Source organism: Malaclemys terrapin, chromosome 1 (genome assembly GCF_027887155.1).
Source record: "Malaclemys terrapin pileata isolate rMalTer1 chromosome 1, rMalTer1.hap1, whole genome shotgun sequence".
Taxonomy (NCBI): domain Eukaryota; kingdom Metazoa; phylum Chordata; order Testudines; family Emydidae; genus Malaclemys; species Malaclemys terrapin.
In genome coordinates this window covers 89,513,701-89,529,371 of record NC_071505.1, presented here as the reverse complement: position 1 = coordinate 89,529,371, position 15,671 = coordinate 89,513,701, and the positions used below count along the sequence as shown (strand labels likewise).

Here is a 15,671-nt window from a genome sequence, read left to right as displayed (position 1 = left end):
TTCAGAGAGCCCTGGCTCCCCACCCCACCCCCCACATCAGAGTCTGCAGTGACCACCCAGCCAATTGAAAAGGAGGGGCAGGGTTTCATACTGCAGAGTTAACTGTAAAACTGTTTCACTTTAAGTAGTCTGTTCTAACAAGCTGTGTAGGAGTCTCTCCCTCTCTCAAGTTCATGATCATGGCAAGCAAGTCCTTGTTCATTGTTGCCATTGATTTCGGCACGTCTTACAGTGGCTACTGCTTTTCTCTTGCGACACACACGGATCAAATCCGGCAGATGTTCTGGGGACAGGCGCACGGGCTCATGACTGTGAAGACCCCAACGTGCATCCTCTTCAATGAAAAGCGTGAGTTTAAGAAGTTTGGCTATGATGCCGTCATGAAGTACAACACGCTCCCCTCCAGTGAAGCTCACAAATGGTACTACTTCCACAACTTCAAGATGAAGCTGTACAACAAGGTAAATGCAATCTCTAGGTAAGAGCAGCCAATTCAGAAAAGAGCAGGGAACGTGCTTAATAAGGTTGTCACATTTCTAAGGGCCAGTAACCAGACCACTGAGACGCCACACCCTGCCTTGCCTCTTCCCCCAAAGGCCCAGCCCTGTCTCTTCCCCCAAGACTCCACCCCTTCACCATCTCTTCCTGAAGCCCCTGCACACCCTGTTCCACCATGAGCCGCCTGGCCCTGGAGGCAGCAGCTGCTGCTGCGCTACCTTCTTCCTTCCACGTAGAGTTGCCAAAGATCCAAAATAACAGCCATCAGGGCTTGTCAAATGGCACCTCGACACACAAGCTGGCACTCAGACACACAAGCCGAAACCTGGACTGTCCAGATGAAAACCGAACGGGTGGCAACCCTAGTGCTTAATGGGCTGGAGGGATTGATTTATGAGGGAGGATTAAGAAACGTGTGTAGGTTGGTTAAAGCAGTGGTTCTCAACCAGGAGTACACACATACCCTTTGGGGTACGCAGAGGTCTTCCAGGGGGGTACATCAACTCATCTAGATATTTGCCTAGTTTTACAACAGGCTACATAAAAAGCACTAGTGAAGTCAGAACAAACTGAAATTTGATACAGCCAATGGCTTGTTTATAGTGCTCTGTCATACACGGAAATGTAAGTACAAGATTTGTATTCCACTCGATTTTGTAATTATGTGGTAAAAATGAAAAAGAAAGATTTGTCAGTAACAGTGCGGCTGTGACACTTGTTTATTTTTATGTCTGATTTTATAAGCAAGTAGATTTTAAGTGAGGTGGAACTTGGGGGTACACAAGAGAAATCAGACTCCTGAAAGGGGTACAGTGGTCTGGAAAGATTGAGAGCCACTAGGTTAAGGATAACTTAATAAACTACCTAGAAGTATCTGTGAAGACCAAGGAGGGAGGAGAATTGCTTAAGGTGGCTCAAGGGCTAAACCTAAAGCCTGGTCTGTACTAGGAAATTGAGTCATCACTGAAACATTTGCAGCCGGTCCCCTTCTGAGCTAGTATTGAAAATATTTAAATGCTAATGTAGACAGGACACGGACATTTTCAACATCATATCTGAAAATAATGACTGAGACTTACCAACAGTATTGCCCTTATATAAATCCATGGTACGCCCACATCTCGAATACTGCGTACAGATGTGGTCTCCTCATCTCAAAAAAGATATACTGGCATTAGAAAAGGTTCAGAGAAGGGAAACGAAAATGATTAGGGGTTTGGATGGGTCCCATATGAGGAGAGATTAAAGAGGCTAGGACTTTTCAGCTTGGAAAAGAGGAGACTAAGGGAGAATATGATAGAGGTATATAAAATCATGAGTGATGTGGAGAAAGTGGATAAGGAAAAGTTATTTACTTGTTCCCATAATATAAGAACTAAGGGCCACCAAATGAAATTAATGGGCAGCAGGTTTAAAACAAATAAAAGGAAGTTCTTCTTCACATAGCGCACAGTCGACCTGTGGAACTCCTTGCCTGAGGAGGTTGTGAAGGCTAGGACTATAACAGGGTTTAAAAGAGAACTACCCTGTTTCCCCAAAAATAAGACAGTGTCTTATATTAATTTTTGCTCCCAAAGATGCGCTAGGTCTTATTTTCAGGGGATGTCTTATTTTTCAGAAATGAAAAATGCCTTATTATCGGTGGATGCCTTATTATCGGGGAGGTCTTATTATCGGGGGGATGCCTTATATTACAACGAGAGGCAAAACTGTAAGTAGGCCTTATTTTCGGAGGATGTCTTATTTTCGGGGAAACAGGGTAGATGAATTCATGGAGGTTAAATCCATTAATGGCTATTAGCCAGGATGGGTGAGGAATGGTGTCCCTGTTTGTCAGAGGGTGGAGATGGATGGCAGGAGAGAGATCACTTGATCATTACCTGTTAGGTTCATTCCCTCTGGGACACCTGGCATTGGCCACTGTTGGTAGACAGGATACTGGGATGGATGGACCTTTGGTCTGACCCAGTATGGCCATTCTTATGTTCCTATGTTCTTAACAGTTATTGTGAAAACAGGCCTATACTGCAGTGTTCAATTTTTTTTATTATTATTTTTTTTAAGTATGAAGAATGGGTGAGAACTGAAGCCACGGAAGAGAGACATGGATTTTTGCTGAATCCCTTGTGTCTCTGCACATGTGCTGAGAACAGGGCAGGGCAATTTAGGTAGAAGGACTCAGAGACACCTAGAGAAGAGGCAGTTACTAGACATGCTCAGTAGCTGATTCGGAAGCTGTACAGAAAGTTTCCGCTAAGGACAAGCAGATTCCACACATTCACCACAGGAAAACTGAGCCAAGAAACCGAGCTCAAAGGAAAGAGATTACAAATATGGGAGGCAAATCTGGGGATTCAGCAGCTAACGATGCAGAACCTAGAGCTGTGTCTGCTGTGAAGGCTGTATCGCAATACCTGCACCTCTTAGATATGGGCTATAGATTCCTCCTCTTACTAGAAATTCAGACAGTTAGCTATTGACTCAGAGACTGGAACTGCTGCTGGCTTTAAGGAGCTTTAGAATATCCTCAGGTCCCAAGAGTTTGGAGGGGAATGGAAAGGAGGCCATTTTCCTCAGGTTTTGCAGAATCCAAGTGACAAAACATGTACATTAAAAGGCCACACCAGAGAGCCTGAGAAATTATCTCTGTGTAGGGTGACCAGACAGCAAGTGTGAAAAATCGGGACAGGGGGTGGGGGGTAATAGGAGCCTATATAAGAAAAAGACCCAAAAATCGGGACTGTCCCTATAAAATTGGGACATCTGGTCACCCTAACTCTGTGAGAAGATTAGAGGTGAATGTGTTTGTATGTGTGCGCCAAAGTATAAAAGGGTATACAAAAGGCATACTGTCTGTTAAAACCTGGCACTGAATTGTATGTATGTAACAACAGCAAAGTGGGAAAGCCTGTATAAAGAACACCAATAGGTTTACTGCCTAACAGTTTTGTTTAAGATGTTATTCAAAAATATGCATAATACAGGTTGCAAATGTTTGTGTATGTATTAAATGTGTGTTCACTAAGAAATAACTTGTATGCTGATTCTTTTTCAGGCTGACTGGCAGCTGTTAAGGTGCTATTCTCTTGCAGTGGGCTTTGGGAATTTTGTGGGTGTGTATAAAAGTTGTGTAAAGTTGCCTTCAGTAATTCAAGAGCATAAGTACCAACCTCAGAACAGACTGTCAGGAATCAGGGTATAAACCCCAAACTGGCTGCGAGTTCTACACTTCCATTTCACCAGCCTATTTTAACTAACACACCAGTCAGCCAGACTGATTCAGCTGTGTGTTTGTCAGTGTTCAGTTGAGACATGGGGACCTTGGCATGAGCTGGCACCTGGTCTGCCAGCGTCACAGTTTGGTTCAGGGGAAATAGTTTGCTCAAATAGCCACATTAATATTCGACTTATGAAGTCATTCACAGATTTGAGGCAGCTGACAGTCATGGGCCTTTTGAGCAACTGCACCTCCTAGAGTGCAGTGATCTATGCTCCACAGAGTTATTCTGCCTGCTTCTTAGCCTGGTCTACACTACGAGTTTAGGTCGAATTTAGCAGAGTTAGATCGATTTAACCCTGCACCCGTCCACACAACGAAGCCATTTTTGTCGACTTAAAGGGCTCTTAAAATCGATTCTATACTCCTCCCCAACGAGGGGATTAGTGCTGAAATCGACATTGCCGGGTTGAATTTGGGGTAGTGTGGACGCAATTCGACAGTATTGGCCTCCGGGAGCTATCCCAGAGTGCTCCATTGTGACCACTCTGGACAGCACTCTCAACTCAGATGCACTGGCCAGGTAGACAGGAAAAACCCCAGAAACTTTTGAATTTAATTTCCTGTTTGACCAGCGAGGCGAGTGATCAGCACAGATGACCATGGAGTCCCAGAATCGCAAAACAGCTACAGCATGGACCAAATGGGAGGTCCTGGATCTGATCGCTGTTTGGGGAGACGAATTCGTGCTATCAGAACTCCGTTCCAAAAGACAAAATGCCAAAATATTTGAAAAAATCTCCAAAGGCATGATGGACAGAGGCTACAACAGGGCCCTGCAGTAGTGCCGCATGAAAATTAAGGAGCTCAGGCAAGCCTACCAAAATAACAAAGAGGCAAACGGCCGCACTGGGTCACAGCCCCAGACATGCTGCTTCTATGATGAGCTGCATGCAATTCCAGGAGGGGCCCCCTACCACTACCCTCCCCCCCCCCCCGTCCGTGGACACCTGCAAGGGGGGAGTCTCATGCAACAGGGATGAGGATTTGGGAGACGAGAAAGATGAGGAGGTAGAGGAGGATGAGGATAGCGCACAGCACGCAAGCGGAGAAACCATTCTCCCCGACAGCCAGGAACTGTTTATCACCCTGGAGCCAATACCATCCCAACCCTCCCAAGGCGGGCTCACGGACCATGAAGGCGGAGAAGGCCCCTCTGGTGAGTGTACCTTTGTAAATATAATACATGGTTTAAAAGCAAGCGTGTTTAATGATTAATTTGCCCTGAAGACTTGGGATGCATTTGCGGCCAGTACAGCCCCTCCTTTTAAATGGCCAACCCAACGGGTGCTTGGTACGGGAAAGGAGGACACTACTGTTTGAAACCATTCCCACGTTATGAAGGTTGAAGAAGCTGAAAGACTGTGGCTTACCATGGCTGCCTGCAAGCCAAATTCTGTTGCCCGGCCCTGCGTGTGTGATCTCTCACACCAAACCGGCAGGCCCTCAATATAAGAGGCAAAATGCGACCTTGTACCGAAAGCACATATGCTATGTAATGTTAACAGATTGGTTCACCATGAAAGAGTCTACCCATTGTTCTCTAAAATGTGTTTTTTTAAATACTACTGTCCCTTTTTTCCTCCTGGAGCTGCAAATGTTTCAACGCTACCCCTATCATCTCCGTCCTAGAGGCTAGCGCAGATTAGAAGACAAAAAAACACACTCACGATGAAATGTTCTCTGAGCTCATGCAGTCCTCCCGCACTGAAAGAGCTCAGCAGAATGCATGGAGGCAAACAATGTCAGAGTCCAGGAAAGCAGAAAATGAACGTGAGGACAGGAGGGACGAATGGGATGAGAGGTGGCGGGAGCAAGATGAGAGATGGCAGCAGCGCGATGAGTGGAGGCAGGATGCAATGCTGAGGCTACTGGGGGATCAAACTGATATGCTCCAGCGTCTGGTGGAGCTGCAGGAAAGGCTGCAGGAGCACAGACTGCCGCTGCTCCCCCTGTGTACCGCCCACCCTCCTCCCCAAGTTCCATAGCTTCCTCACCCAGACGCCCAAGAATGCGGGGGGAAGGGGCCCTCTGGGCACCCAACCACTCCACCCCAGAGGACTGCCCAAGCAACAGAAGGCTGGCATTCAATAAGTTTTGAAGTGCAATGTGGCCTTGTCCTTCCCTCCTCCCCTCATACACCACCCCTCCCGGTGCACCCCTTCCAGGCTCCTTTGGCAGTTATCCCCCTATTTGTGTGATGAATTAATAAAGAATGCATGATTTTGAAACAATAATGACTTTATTGCCTCTGCAAGCGGTGATTGAAGGGGGGGAGGGTGGTTGGCTTACAGGGAAATAGAGTGAACCAAGGGGGCGGGTTTTCATCAAGGAGAAACAAACAGAACTGTCATACCGTAGCCTGGCCAGTAATGAAACTGGTTTTCAAAGCTTCTCTGATGAGCGTCCTGCTGTGCTCTTCTAATCACCCTGGTGTCTGGCTGTGCGTAATCAGCAGCCAGGCGATTTGCCTCAACCTCCCACCCCACCATAAACGTCTTCCCCTTACTCGCACAGATATTGTGGAGCACACAACAAGCGGCAATAACAATTGGAATATTGCTTTCGCTGAAGTCTAACCGAGTCAGTAAACTGCGCCAGCTTTTAAATGTCCAAATGCACATTCTACCACCATTCCGCACTTGCTCAGCCTATAGTTCAACAGCTCCTTACTACTGTCCAGGGTGCCTGTGTACGGCTTCATGAGCCATGGCATTAAGGGGTAGGCTGGGTCCCCAAGGATAACTATAGGCATTTCAACGTCCCCAACAGTTATTTTCTGGTCTGGGAAGTAAGTTCCTTCCTGCAGCTGTTCAAACAGACCAGAGTTCCTGAAGATGCGAGCGTCATGTACCTTTCCCGGCCATCCCATGTTGATGTCGGTGAAACGTCCCTTTGATCGCGCTGTTGTTGCCTCCTCACCTGCTTTTGCATGTTCTGGTTCTGCGCATACTGCAGGATAATGCGCGAGGTGTTTACAATGCTCACAACAGCAGCGGTGAGCTTAGCGGGCTCCATGTCTGCCGTGGTATGGCTTCTGCAGGAGAGCAGGAGAGCAGGGTTGCAGCGGAAGCGGTGGATGATGATGGATGGCACGAGAATAGATATTTATACTGAACGACGAGAGGTCCTGTGAGGTGGATTCATGGCACCAGGAGAGCAGGAGAGCAGAGTTGCAGCGGAAGTGGTGGAGGACAACGGTTAGCACTGCGCACATTTCCCGAGGAAGAACACATGTTCCTGGGAGCCCGACAGATAACATGGAGAAATTCGCTATTGAGACACGAGCGGGAGAGCAGAGTTGCAGTGGAAGCGGTGGATGACGACAGGATGCCACGAGAATAGATATTTATAAAGAACAACGAGAGGTCCTGCAACGTGTATTCATGGCACCAGGAGAGCAAGAGAGCAGAGTTGCAGCGAAAGCGGTGGTTGGATGACGACGGTTAGCAGTCCTACTGCACCATCTGCTGAAAGCAGTATGGCGTCTGCACGGAAAAAAGGAGCGAAACGATTGTCTGCCGTTGCTCTCACGGAGGGAGGGGCGACTGATGACATCTACCCAAAACCACCCACGACAATGTTTTTGCCCCATTAGGCAGTGGGAGCTCAACCCAGAATTCCATTGGGCAGCAGAGACTGCGGGAACTGTGGGATAGCTACCCACAGTGCAATGCCCCGACAGTTGACGCTAGCCATGGTACTGTGGACACACTCCGCCGACTTAATGCACTTAGTGGGGACACACACAATCGACTGTATAAAATCGCTTCCTAAAAATCGACTTCTATAAGTTCGACCTAATTTCGTAGTGTAGACATACCTTAGATTGTAACATCTTTGGGGCAGGGACCATCATTTTGTTCTGTTTGCACAGTACTGAGCACAAAGGGACCCTGGTCCATGACAACGGCTCCTAGGGCGCTATTGTACCCCACTGATGAGTGTGATACAGGTCCTCCTCTGCACTAATCCCCAGAAGCTGAGTGCTTATAGTCCCAGTTACAGAGAAGTTGTTCTTGTGCTTTTGGCTCTGGAGGTCCCCAGTTTAATTCTCGGTGTGTTGGCCGAGCTGGCAGCAGGGAGGGGAGCCTGTAACACACCCAGCAGTGGGTTACGCTACCACAATACAAATAAAAATAATTCATTGTTTTTTCTCACTTCTAGAAAATCACTTCCAACATGGAACTGGAAGCAGATAATGGAAAGAAGTTTCCAGCCCTAAAAGTATTCTCAGAAAGTCTGCGATACATGAAGGACCATGCTCTGAATACCATACGGGACACCTCATACCAAACTGTCTATGACACTGAGGATGTCACCTGGGTCATCACTGTTCCAGCCATATGGGATGCTTCTGCCAGGCAGTTCATGCGACTGGCCGCTAAAGAGGTAAAATGAGTAATAGCCTGATCGCCTCTGAGATTCTCTCTGGAATTTTCACTGCACAACAGTGCAGAAGAATTGTTCAACATTTAAACAAACCTTATTTTAAAACTTGCTCTACCATGGAGTGGGTTGGGGTTGTCAAAGTTAGACTCAGGACTCATAGTTTGTCAGACCACTCTGTTTTATTAGCACAGCGCTCTGCTAATACATTCAGATAATGTGAGCCCCCATGCAAGAGTCAAACAGTCTTATTTATACAGATAAAAGGGTGCGAACTAAACAAAGGGAGAGAGAGAGCAAAATTGTAAAATTTGCAAGGGCACAATATGCATATCCTGCTTCCTTATTAACTCTTACTGATTTAAGGCTAATGCTTCACCAATTGCCCTTAAGTGGGGCAATTCATTAAGCAGTTAATGTCTGCTTTCCTGCCCCCCTGGCTTGCAGCATTTCTACTTAAAGGTACATACAGCATTCTTTAATTCATTCTATTTCTTTAATATAATTCATTTCACTTTCACAGGGTTGAGGATTTTTTTCTACATCCGGTGTTCTCAAGCTGGAGGTCACAGCTGTTCTGCCCTCTCTATACTGCTAAATTAGAGGGGGATCCTGACTAGATCTTGCCTAGACTGGAGAAGTGTTACAGTACAGAAAAGGTTGAGGACCACTATTTTGCTTGCTACACATTACTACAAGAAGTGACTAAATTATCTATTGGCTGAGAGGCTTCTGTGAATGAGAATAGCATCTGCAGTGAGAGTAGCTGGAACAGAAATGACAGGGGCTAGGGATCCTCATGTGTCATGGCATACACTAATGCCATGGAATCAGATAGAAATTCCCCTCCTAGCTTACACACAGTTATAGTATCACACATAAATTGTCCATGAGCGTGGAGTGGCGGTTTCACCTCCCTCTGACTCATCTGGCTTCAGTCACAGCTGAGAACAGATGAGATGGAACAGACCATTATTCCTGATAGGCCATCCCAACATTCCTGGGATTAGAAGAACCTGGCCAACATACTGTGCTCATGGTACATCCCAGAAGTGGGAAGCCAGGATCCTGTCACCACTCCTGTTCTGATCACTTTCTCTTCTGATTTTAGGCAGGATTCATCAGTGACATGTTTTCTGAGAAGCTCATCATTGCCTTAGAACCAGAGGCTGCCTCAGTCTGGTGCAAGCAGCTCCCACGAGAAGGGTTTGTGGCAGAGGGTGGTGATAGACAAAAGTTTGAAGAGTCACCTGGGACCCAGTACGTCGTCGTTGATTGTGGAGGTAACTTTCCTCCTTAAACAGGTATAATCTCTGCTACACGCAGAGTTTGTCTATTCAGCAGCCACAGACCCGTCTGGCATAGAGAGCAAGGGACTGAGCTCTATACTGAACTCTGATCCCCCAGGCTGTGCTTGCTCTGGGTTCTTTAATTTTCACCTGAAAGAGCAGACACCTGAGGTTTTGTCTACATCGGGGGAGAGGTTAGTCTGTACTAAGTTGAGGATTGAAAAAGCCTGATACATGACGCAAACCCCTGCAGCGCACTAACTCCCCACTTACAGCACATTCTGGAGTCCTCTTTCAAAGTGTACTAAGTCGGATGCAAATTGAGTTGGTTCGATCCACAGCTCTGGGGTCAAGTAGACAAGATGTCCCCTCCGCTGTTTAAAAACTGATGCAGAGCCAGGATCAGCCCATTTGCTCCTGGATCCAAATATATCGGCATTGCTGCAATATTAGTCCAGCAGCCTTACAACATGCTTCAAGCAGCCATGGTGAGATCCTCGATCTCATCATCATCTGGGGAGAAGTGATGGTGCAGGCAGCTCTTGTGGCCAGCTATCACATAAGAATCGGTCCGAGGAGATCTCAAAACACATGGCTGAAAAGGGTCACAACTGCATGCCTGGCAGTGCTGTACAAAAAGCAAACGACTAAGAAAAATGTACAGAGGAACTGAGGATGGCAGAAGAAAGTCTGGCACTGCCCATTTGACCTGTCCATTTTAGGAGGAGCTGGACAGGATTTTTAGTTGGCTCGCCACTGCAGAAAGGGGGATGAAAGGAGAGCCCCTTTAAGGGCCTGATCCAAACCCCATTGAAGTCAATAGGATTCTGTTGTCTTCAATTGACTTTGATCAGATCCTAGCAGTACAAGTTGCTGCCATCAGAGCCACATCACTCCATTGTATCACCAATGGATACACACCCATTTCCTGTTGTGTAGCTTGAATCCATAACCTCCTGCTGTAGGAGCAAGAGTGCTGCCACACAGCTTCTTTAGTTTCTTGCTGTTGTTTTGTGTAACATGTGAACTTAGTGCTGATGACAGACTGACATCCCTGGGAGACAGAAGCCTGTGTTTCTCACAGAACAAATTCTGTATGGGCAGCGGTGGTGCAAGCTTCCTACAGACAACCTATGCTCAGCATTGTGCCCCAACTTGGCCAGAGAAAGTGGATATCACAAGATGTCAGTTTTCACACCTATTCAGTTCTGACATCTCAGCAGACTACCCAGAAGGGACATAGCATCAACTGGGTACTAGACTGAGACCTACCAACTCATTTCCTACAGGCCACTGAACTTCCAGCAGATAGCAACCACTTCCTCTCCGGGGGTGGCTTCACCCGTCTCGCCGACTGGCGGTTCATTCACCGTGCCCGGCTCAACTGCGTCCCGCTCAACGGAGCCGTCCGCCCCGGGAACCGAGACAAGCGTTGCAGGAAGTGCGGCTACCCCAACGAGACCCTTCCCCACGTCCTGTGCAGCTGCAAACCCCACTCCAGAGCCTGGCAGCTGCGCCACAACGCCATCCAGAACCGCCTGGTGAAAGCCATTGCACCACGCCTAGGGGAGATCTCCTTGAACTGCACCATCGCCGGTACTGACAGCCAGCTACGACCTGACGTGGTCGTCACCGACGAGGCCCAGAAAAAGATAATTCTCGTCGATGTCACGGTCTCCTTTGAGAACAGGACCCCATCATTTCGCGAAGCCCATGCTCGTAAGCTGGAAAAGTACGCCCCCTGGCTGACACCCTGAGAGCGAAGGACTATGAGGTGCAGATGGACGCCCTGATTGTCGGAGCCCTGGGCACCTGGGACCCCTGCAACGAGCGTGTGCTGCGGACCTGCGGGATCGGTCAACGCTACGCACGTCTCATGCGGCGCCTCATGGTCTCAGACGCCATCCGATGGTCCAGGGACATCTACATCAAGCACATCACCGGCCACCGACAGTACCAGGCGGCGTGAGCAAGAGTGACATCGTTCTCCCACTATGAGAAAGAGACCAAGTGACCTTCTCCGTTGGATCATATAAACTGGAACCATAAACTCCCTGAACATTAAATCTCACCAAATGAGGGTCAATCCATCCTCATCATCATATCCACTCATTATTATCCACACCCGAACATAGCCACTTTATGAACTTCATACCCTCATATCTCAATGTCTGTACTTTGACCCATCAACCTTTTACCCCCAATCGGGGATATTGCAGATTATGTATTCCTCATGCCACTTTATCTTAAACCAAACTTTGCACCCTCGATAATCTGTATGTTATTCCCTGATAACCAGAAACTTCTATGCTCAAACTCTGTTCACTATTTTTTTCTTTAACATCATCTTAATAAAATTTTTAAATCTTGTAGCTATTAACAATTTTGGGCTGAGTTTGAGTAAACTATTTATTAGACACTAACAAGGTGCTTGGTATTGTATCAACTCACCTAGATATTTGCCTAGTTTTACAACAGGCTACATAAAAAGCACAAGCGAAGTCGGTACAAACTAAAATTTCATACAAACAAAATGAGAAAGGAAGCAATTTTGCAGCAACAATGTGCTGTGACACTTTTGTATTTTTATGTCTGATTTTGTAAGCAAGTAATTTTTAAGTGAGATGAAACTTTGGCTATGTAAGACAAATCAGCCTCTTGAAAGGGGTACAGTAGTCTGGAAAGGTTGAGAACCACTGCTGCATAGCATGCAGAAATTAAGGCTATGTCTACACTAGGGACCTTACAGTGGCACAGCTGTACCACTACAACTGTGCTGTTGTAAGGTCTCTCGTGTAGCCGCTCTTTGGGCAGGAGAGAGCTCTCCTGCAGGTATAATTAAACCTAGGGTGACCAGACAGCAAGTGTGAAAAATCGGGACGGGGGTGGGGGGTAATAGGAGCCTATATAAAAAAAAGCCCCAAATATCAGGACTGTCCCTATACAATCGGGACATCTGGTCACCCTAATTAAACCACCCCCAACAAGCGGTATTAGCTATGATAGCAGAAGAGCCTCTCCTGCCGACATAACGCTGTCCACACCAGCACTTTTGCCAGTGAAACTTATGTCAATCGGGGGGAGGTTTTTTTCACACCCCTGACTGACAAAAATTATACCAACAAAAGTGGTAGTGTAGACAAAGTCTAAGAATCCTTGAGCATGGAAAGATTATAAGGTAAAGAATGGGCAGCTCTGTATCCCAATTTGCAGAGCACATTTGCCAAGTGTGAGATTTTTTTACTTTTGTAAAGCTATGGACTCTTTAGAAAGCAGCCTTTTATTCAGCTAAAGTGAAGGCAATAACTTGCTTTTAAAAATTAACTAATTGTACTCATTTTGGGGTGCTTAGGTGGTACCATAGACATCACAGTACATGAAATCCAAGAGAACAAATCCCTGAAAGAGTTACATAAGGCATCAGGAGGAGGATGGGGAGGCAACACAGTGGATGAAAACTTCAAAATGTTCCTGAAGGAGATCTTCCAAGATGGAGTATGGGAGGAATATGCACAGAATCACCCAACGGAATGCCATCAAATGATGTACAACTTTGGCCTTCAGAAATGCTCTTCCAGCAGAGACGAGGTCTACATACATTGCTACCACAACCTAACAAAAGTGGCAGAACGCAAGCAAAAAGACATCTCCCTCTTCTTCAAGGGTGTGGAGGGAGCTCTGTGGTGCAATGGGACTATCATGATTACATATGAAAAAATGAAGAGCTTTTTTGCCTACAGTGTCAGACAAACCATTGGCACCTTGCAGGAAATCCTCAGCAAGCCTGAGATGGCCGAGGTCCAATATATTTTACTGGTTGGGGGCTTTGCTTCCAGCATTATCCTGAGGGAGGAGATCTATCAGACCTTTAGGGAGAGGTACCATATCCTGTGTCCACTGGAAGCTCAGGCAGCTATTGCAAAGGGAGCCATTTTGTTTGGGAACAATTCACAAATTGTTGCCTCGAGAATCAGTGCTCTGACATATGGAGTAAAGGTATCTAGGGCATTTGATATTGCTGTCCATGATATACAGAAAAAGAGAGTCTCAAAAGCTGATAATTATGTATATTGCACAGATCTCTTCAATAAGTTGGTGGGAATTGGGGATTTGGTAGAGGTAGATGAGGTTGCCAGTTATACTTTCACTCCCATAGAACCAGATCAGACAAGTGCGATTTTTAGTTTCTATTGCACAGAAAAGAAGGATGCAAAGTACGTAGATGAGGAAGGGCTGAAAAAGCTCGGCTCCTGTACTGTGCCAACACCAAACACAGAGCTGGGGAGAAACCGCCAACTGAGACTGGATATTAAATTTGGGCTAACGGAATTTAAAGCCACAGGTACTGATGTCACGTCTGGTGAAAGTCGGACGGTTATGATAGATTTTTTAACAGTGTAAAGATTCCACAGTTCAAGGACATTTAAGAAGAGCATCAGACTTGGATGATCCAAGGGACTATAGGGCTCAATTAGGAGAACGTATGAGCTGTCACAGTGGAATAGCCAAGCAGACCATACAGTCCAGTAACTCACTTCCTGCCACACTAGAACAAACCAGTAGTCTGTCTAGTCTGATAATCCTGCCTCTTTGCAGACTAGTCACCCATTTAGTCTGCTATTCTGCTATCTGCCATTCATGATTGGACCAATACAATTTGTCTAGTTCAGTATTCTGCCCCCTCCCATGCTAGATTAGCCAATGGTGCAATAGCTAGTTCGGCATCCTGCATGCTACACTACTGGATCTGAACACAGTGGTCCAGATAGTCCAGTATAATTATCTATATCCCACTAGATCGGATTTATCGCCATCTAGCCTGGTATCCTGTTTGCTGCCAGACCAGGCCAATGATCTCTCCAGTCCAGTCTTTTTCCTGCAGCTGTATTTTCTTATGCTATTATCTTTTCAGACCTCATTTTCTAAAGACTAAGTTTAATTCTGCTTGCTGTGATTTTACTGTATTATGAAAAATATTCAAATATATTATTGTATTTTTTTTAAAGATCAGAGAAAGTGTAAACATGTAATATTTTGCAACAGTGAAATTATGTTAAAGCCATCATAGAATCGTAGGACTGGAAGGGATCTTGAGGTGTCATCTAGACCAGTCCCTTGTACTCCTGGCAGGACTAAGTATTATCTTGAATTAAATATCCTAAGTACTAACTAAATATAGGTATATTCAGCAGGTTGAAAGACAGAAAACAAACTCTGAACCATCGTACAAAATGTTATGAATTTTGGGGTTTTTAGATATGAAATTGTGAGCGTGTGGTGATAATTTAACTATATAATTTAAGCAAATTGGCATCATTAATTGAATAGATATTCATGGGCAGATTGTACCACACAGCCCTGAATAATAATAATGCTGAAAACCCCCCTTTGGGGAACTAGCAGTCTCTGTTTAGGGGAGTACATTGACTCAACTGGCTCAGGCTCCTCCATGCACAGGCCAAGCAGTCTGGCTCTAACTAATCTGGTTACTAAGAAAGAGCTACAAGGCTCTGATCCTGCTGTCTGATCTGTGTGAGAAGACCCCTACACCACTTTACTTTAATAGGGCTTTGCATGGACAGAAGGCTCTGCCTACACAGATCCGTTGTAGAATCAGGGCCTAATTGACTATTACTGAGATCCTGTAGTGTACATTTCTATGCTCTTAGAAGTGAAAATTACCATGTGAAAATACAAACTGTTACCTGGGTTTATACAATGTATTAGAATTAGATCTTGGGATATTTTACATTAGATTTCTGTCCTCTGCCCTAGAGTGAGCACTTTAGTTTTACTAGCTGCCCCTGCACATTAAAAGTGGCATTCGGACAGATCCATTATGGCCTTTTTTCACTACCTTATCCGGTTTCATTCTCCCAACTGCTGAACACTTCCTCAGCCTTCCCCAATGACAAGTGCCCCGGGGCCGGTGAGTTAAGAGTTACACAGAAATATAAAATTGAATATGAAAATGTCAAATAAAAAAAATGTAACACAAAATGGGCAACTTCACCCCCTCTGTGATATTGTGACTTGGGTAGGGCCTCAGATAGCGACAGTAATGTAAAATGGAGAGACCCTCGGGACCCTGTCCTTCCCTCAATGTCTAAAACACATATGGACAGAACAAAGATTTTCATGACCAAACTGACTGACTTGCAGTGCCTACCACTGTAGCAAACCCTACACAAATGACATGAAATTACCCATGCTGGGAA

The 15,671-nt window shown here is 45.9% G+C and overlaps 1 protein-coding gene across 2 annotated transcripts in view; it reads left to right on the top strand.

Moving 5' to 3' along the window:
* Positions 1–15,392, top strand: part of LOC128838209 (heat shock 70 kDa protein 12A-like) — a 73,262-nt gene extending 57,870 nt beyond the window's left edge. Inside the window, exons 3-6 of one of the 2 annotated variants that reach the window (XM_054030229.1) lie at positions 233–461; positions 7,943–8,167; positions 9,276–9,447; positions 12,806–15,392. In XM_054030229.1, coding sequence (XP_053886204.1) covers positions 279–461; positions 7,943–8,167; positions 9,276–9,447; positions 12,806–13,854 — 1,629 coding nt within the window. In that variant the 5' untranslated portion in view covers positions 233–278 and the 3' untranslated portion in view covers positions 13,855–15,392. Of the gene's footprint in view, positions 1–153; positions 462–7,942; positions 8,168–9,275; positions 9,448–12,805 lie in introns of those variants that run through there. The other variant, XM_054030220.1, reaches the window with a different exon arrangement.
* Positions 15,393–15,671: the final 279 nt, after the last annotated feature.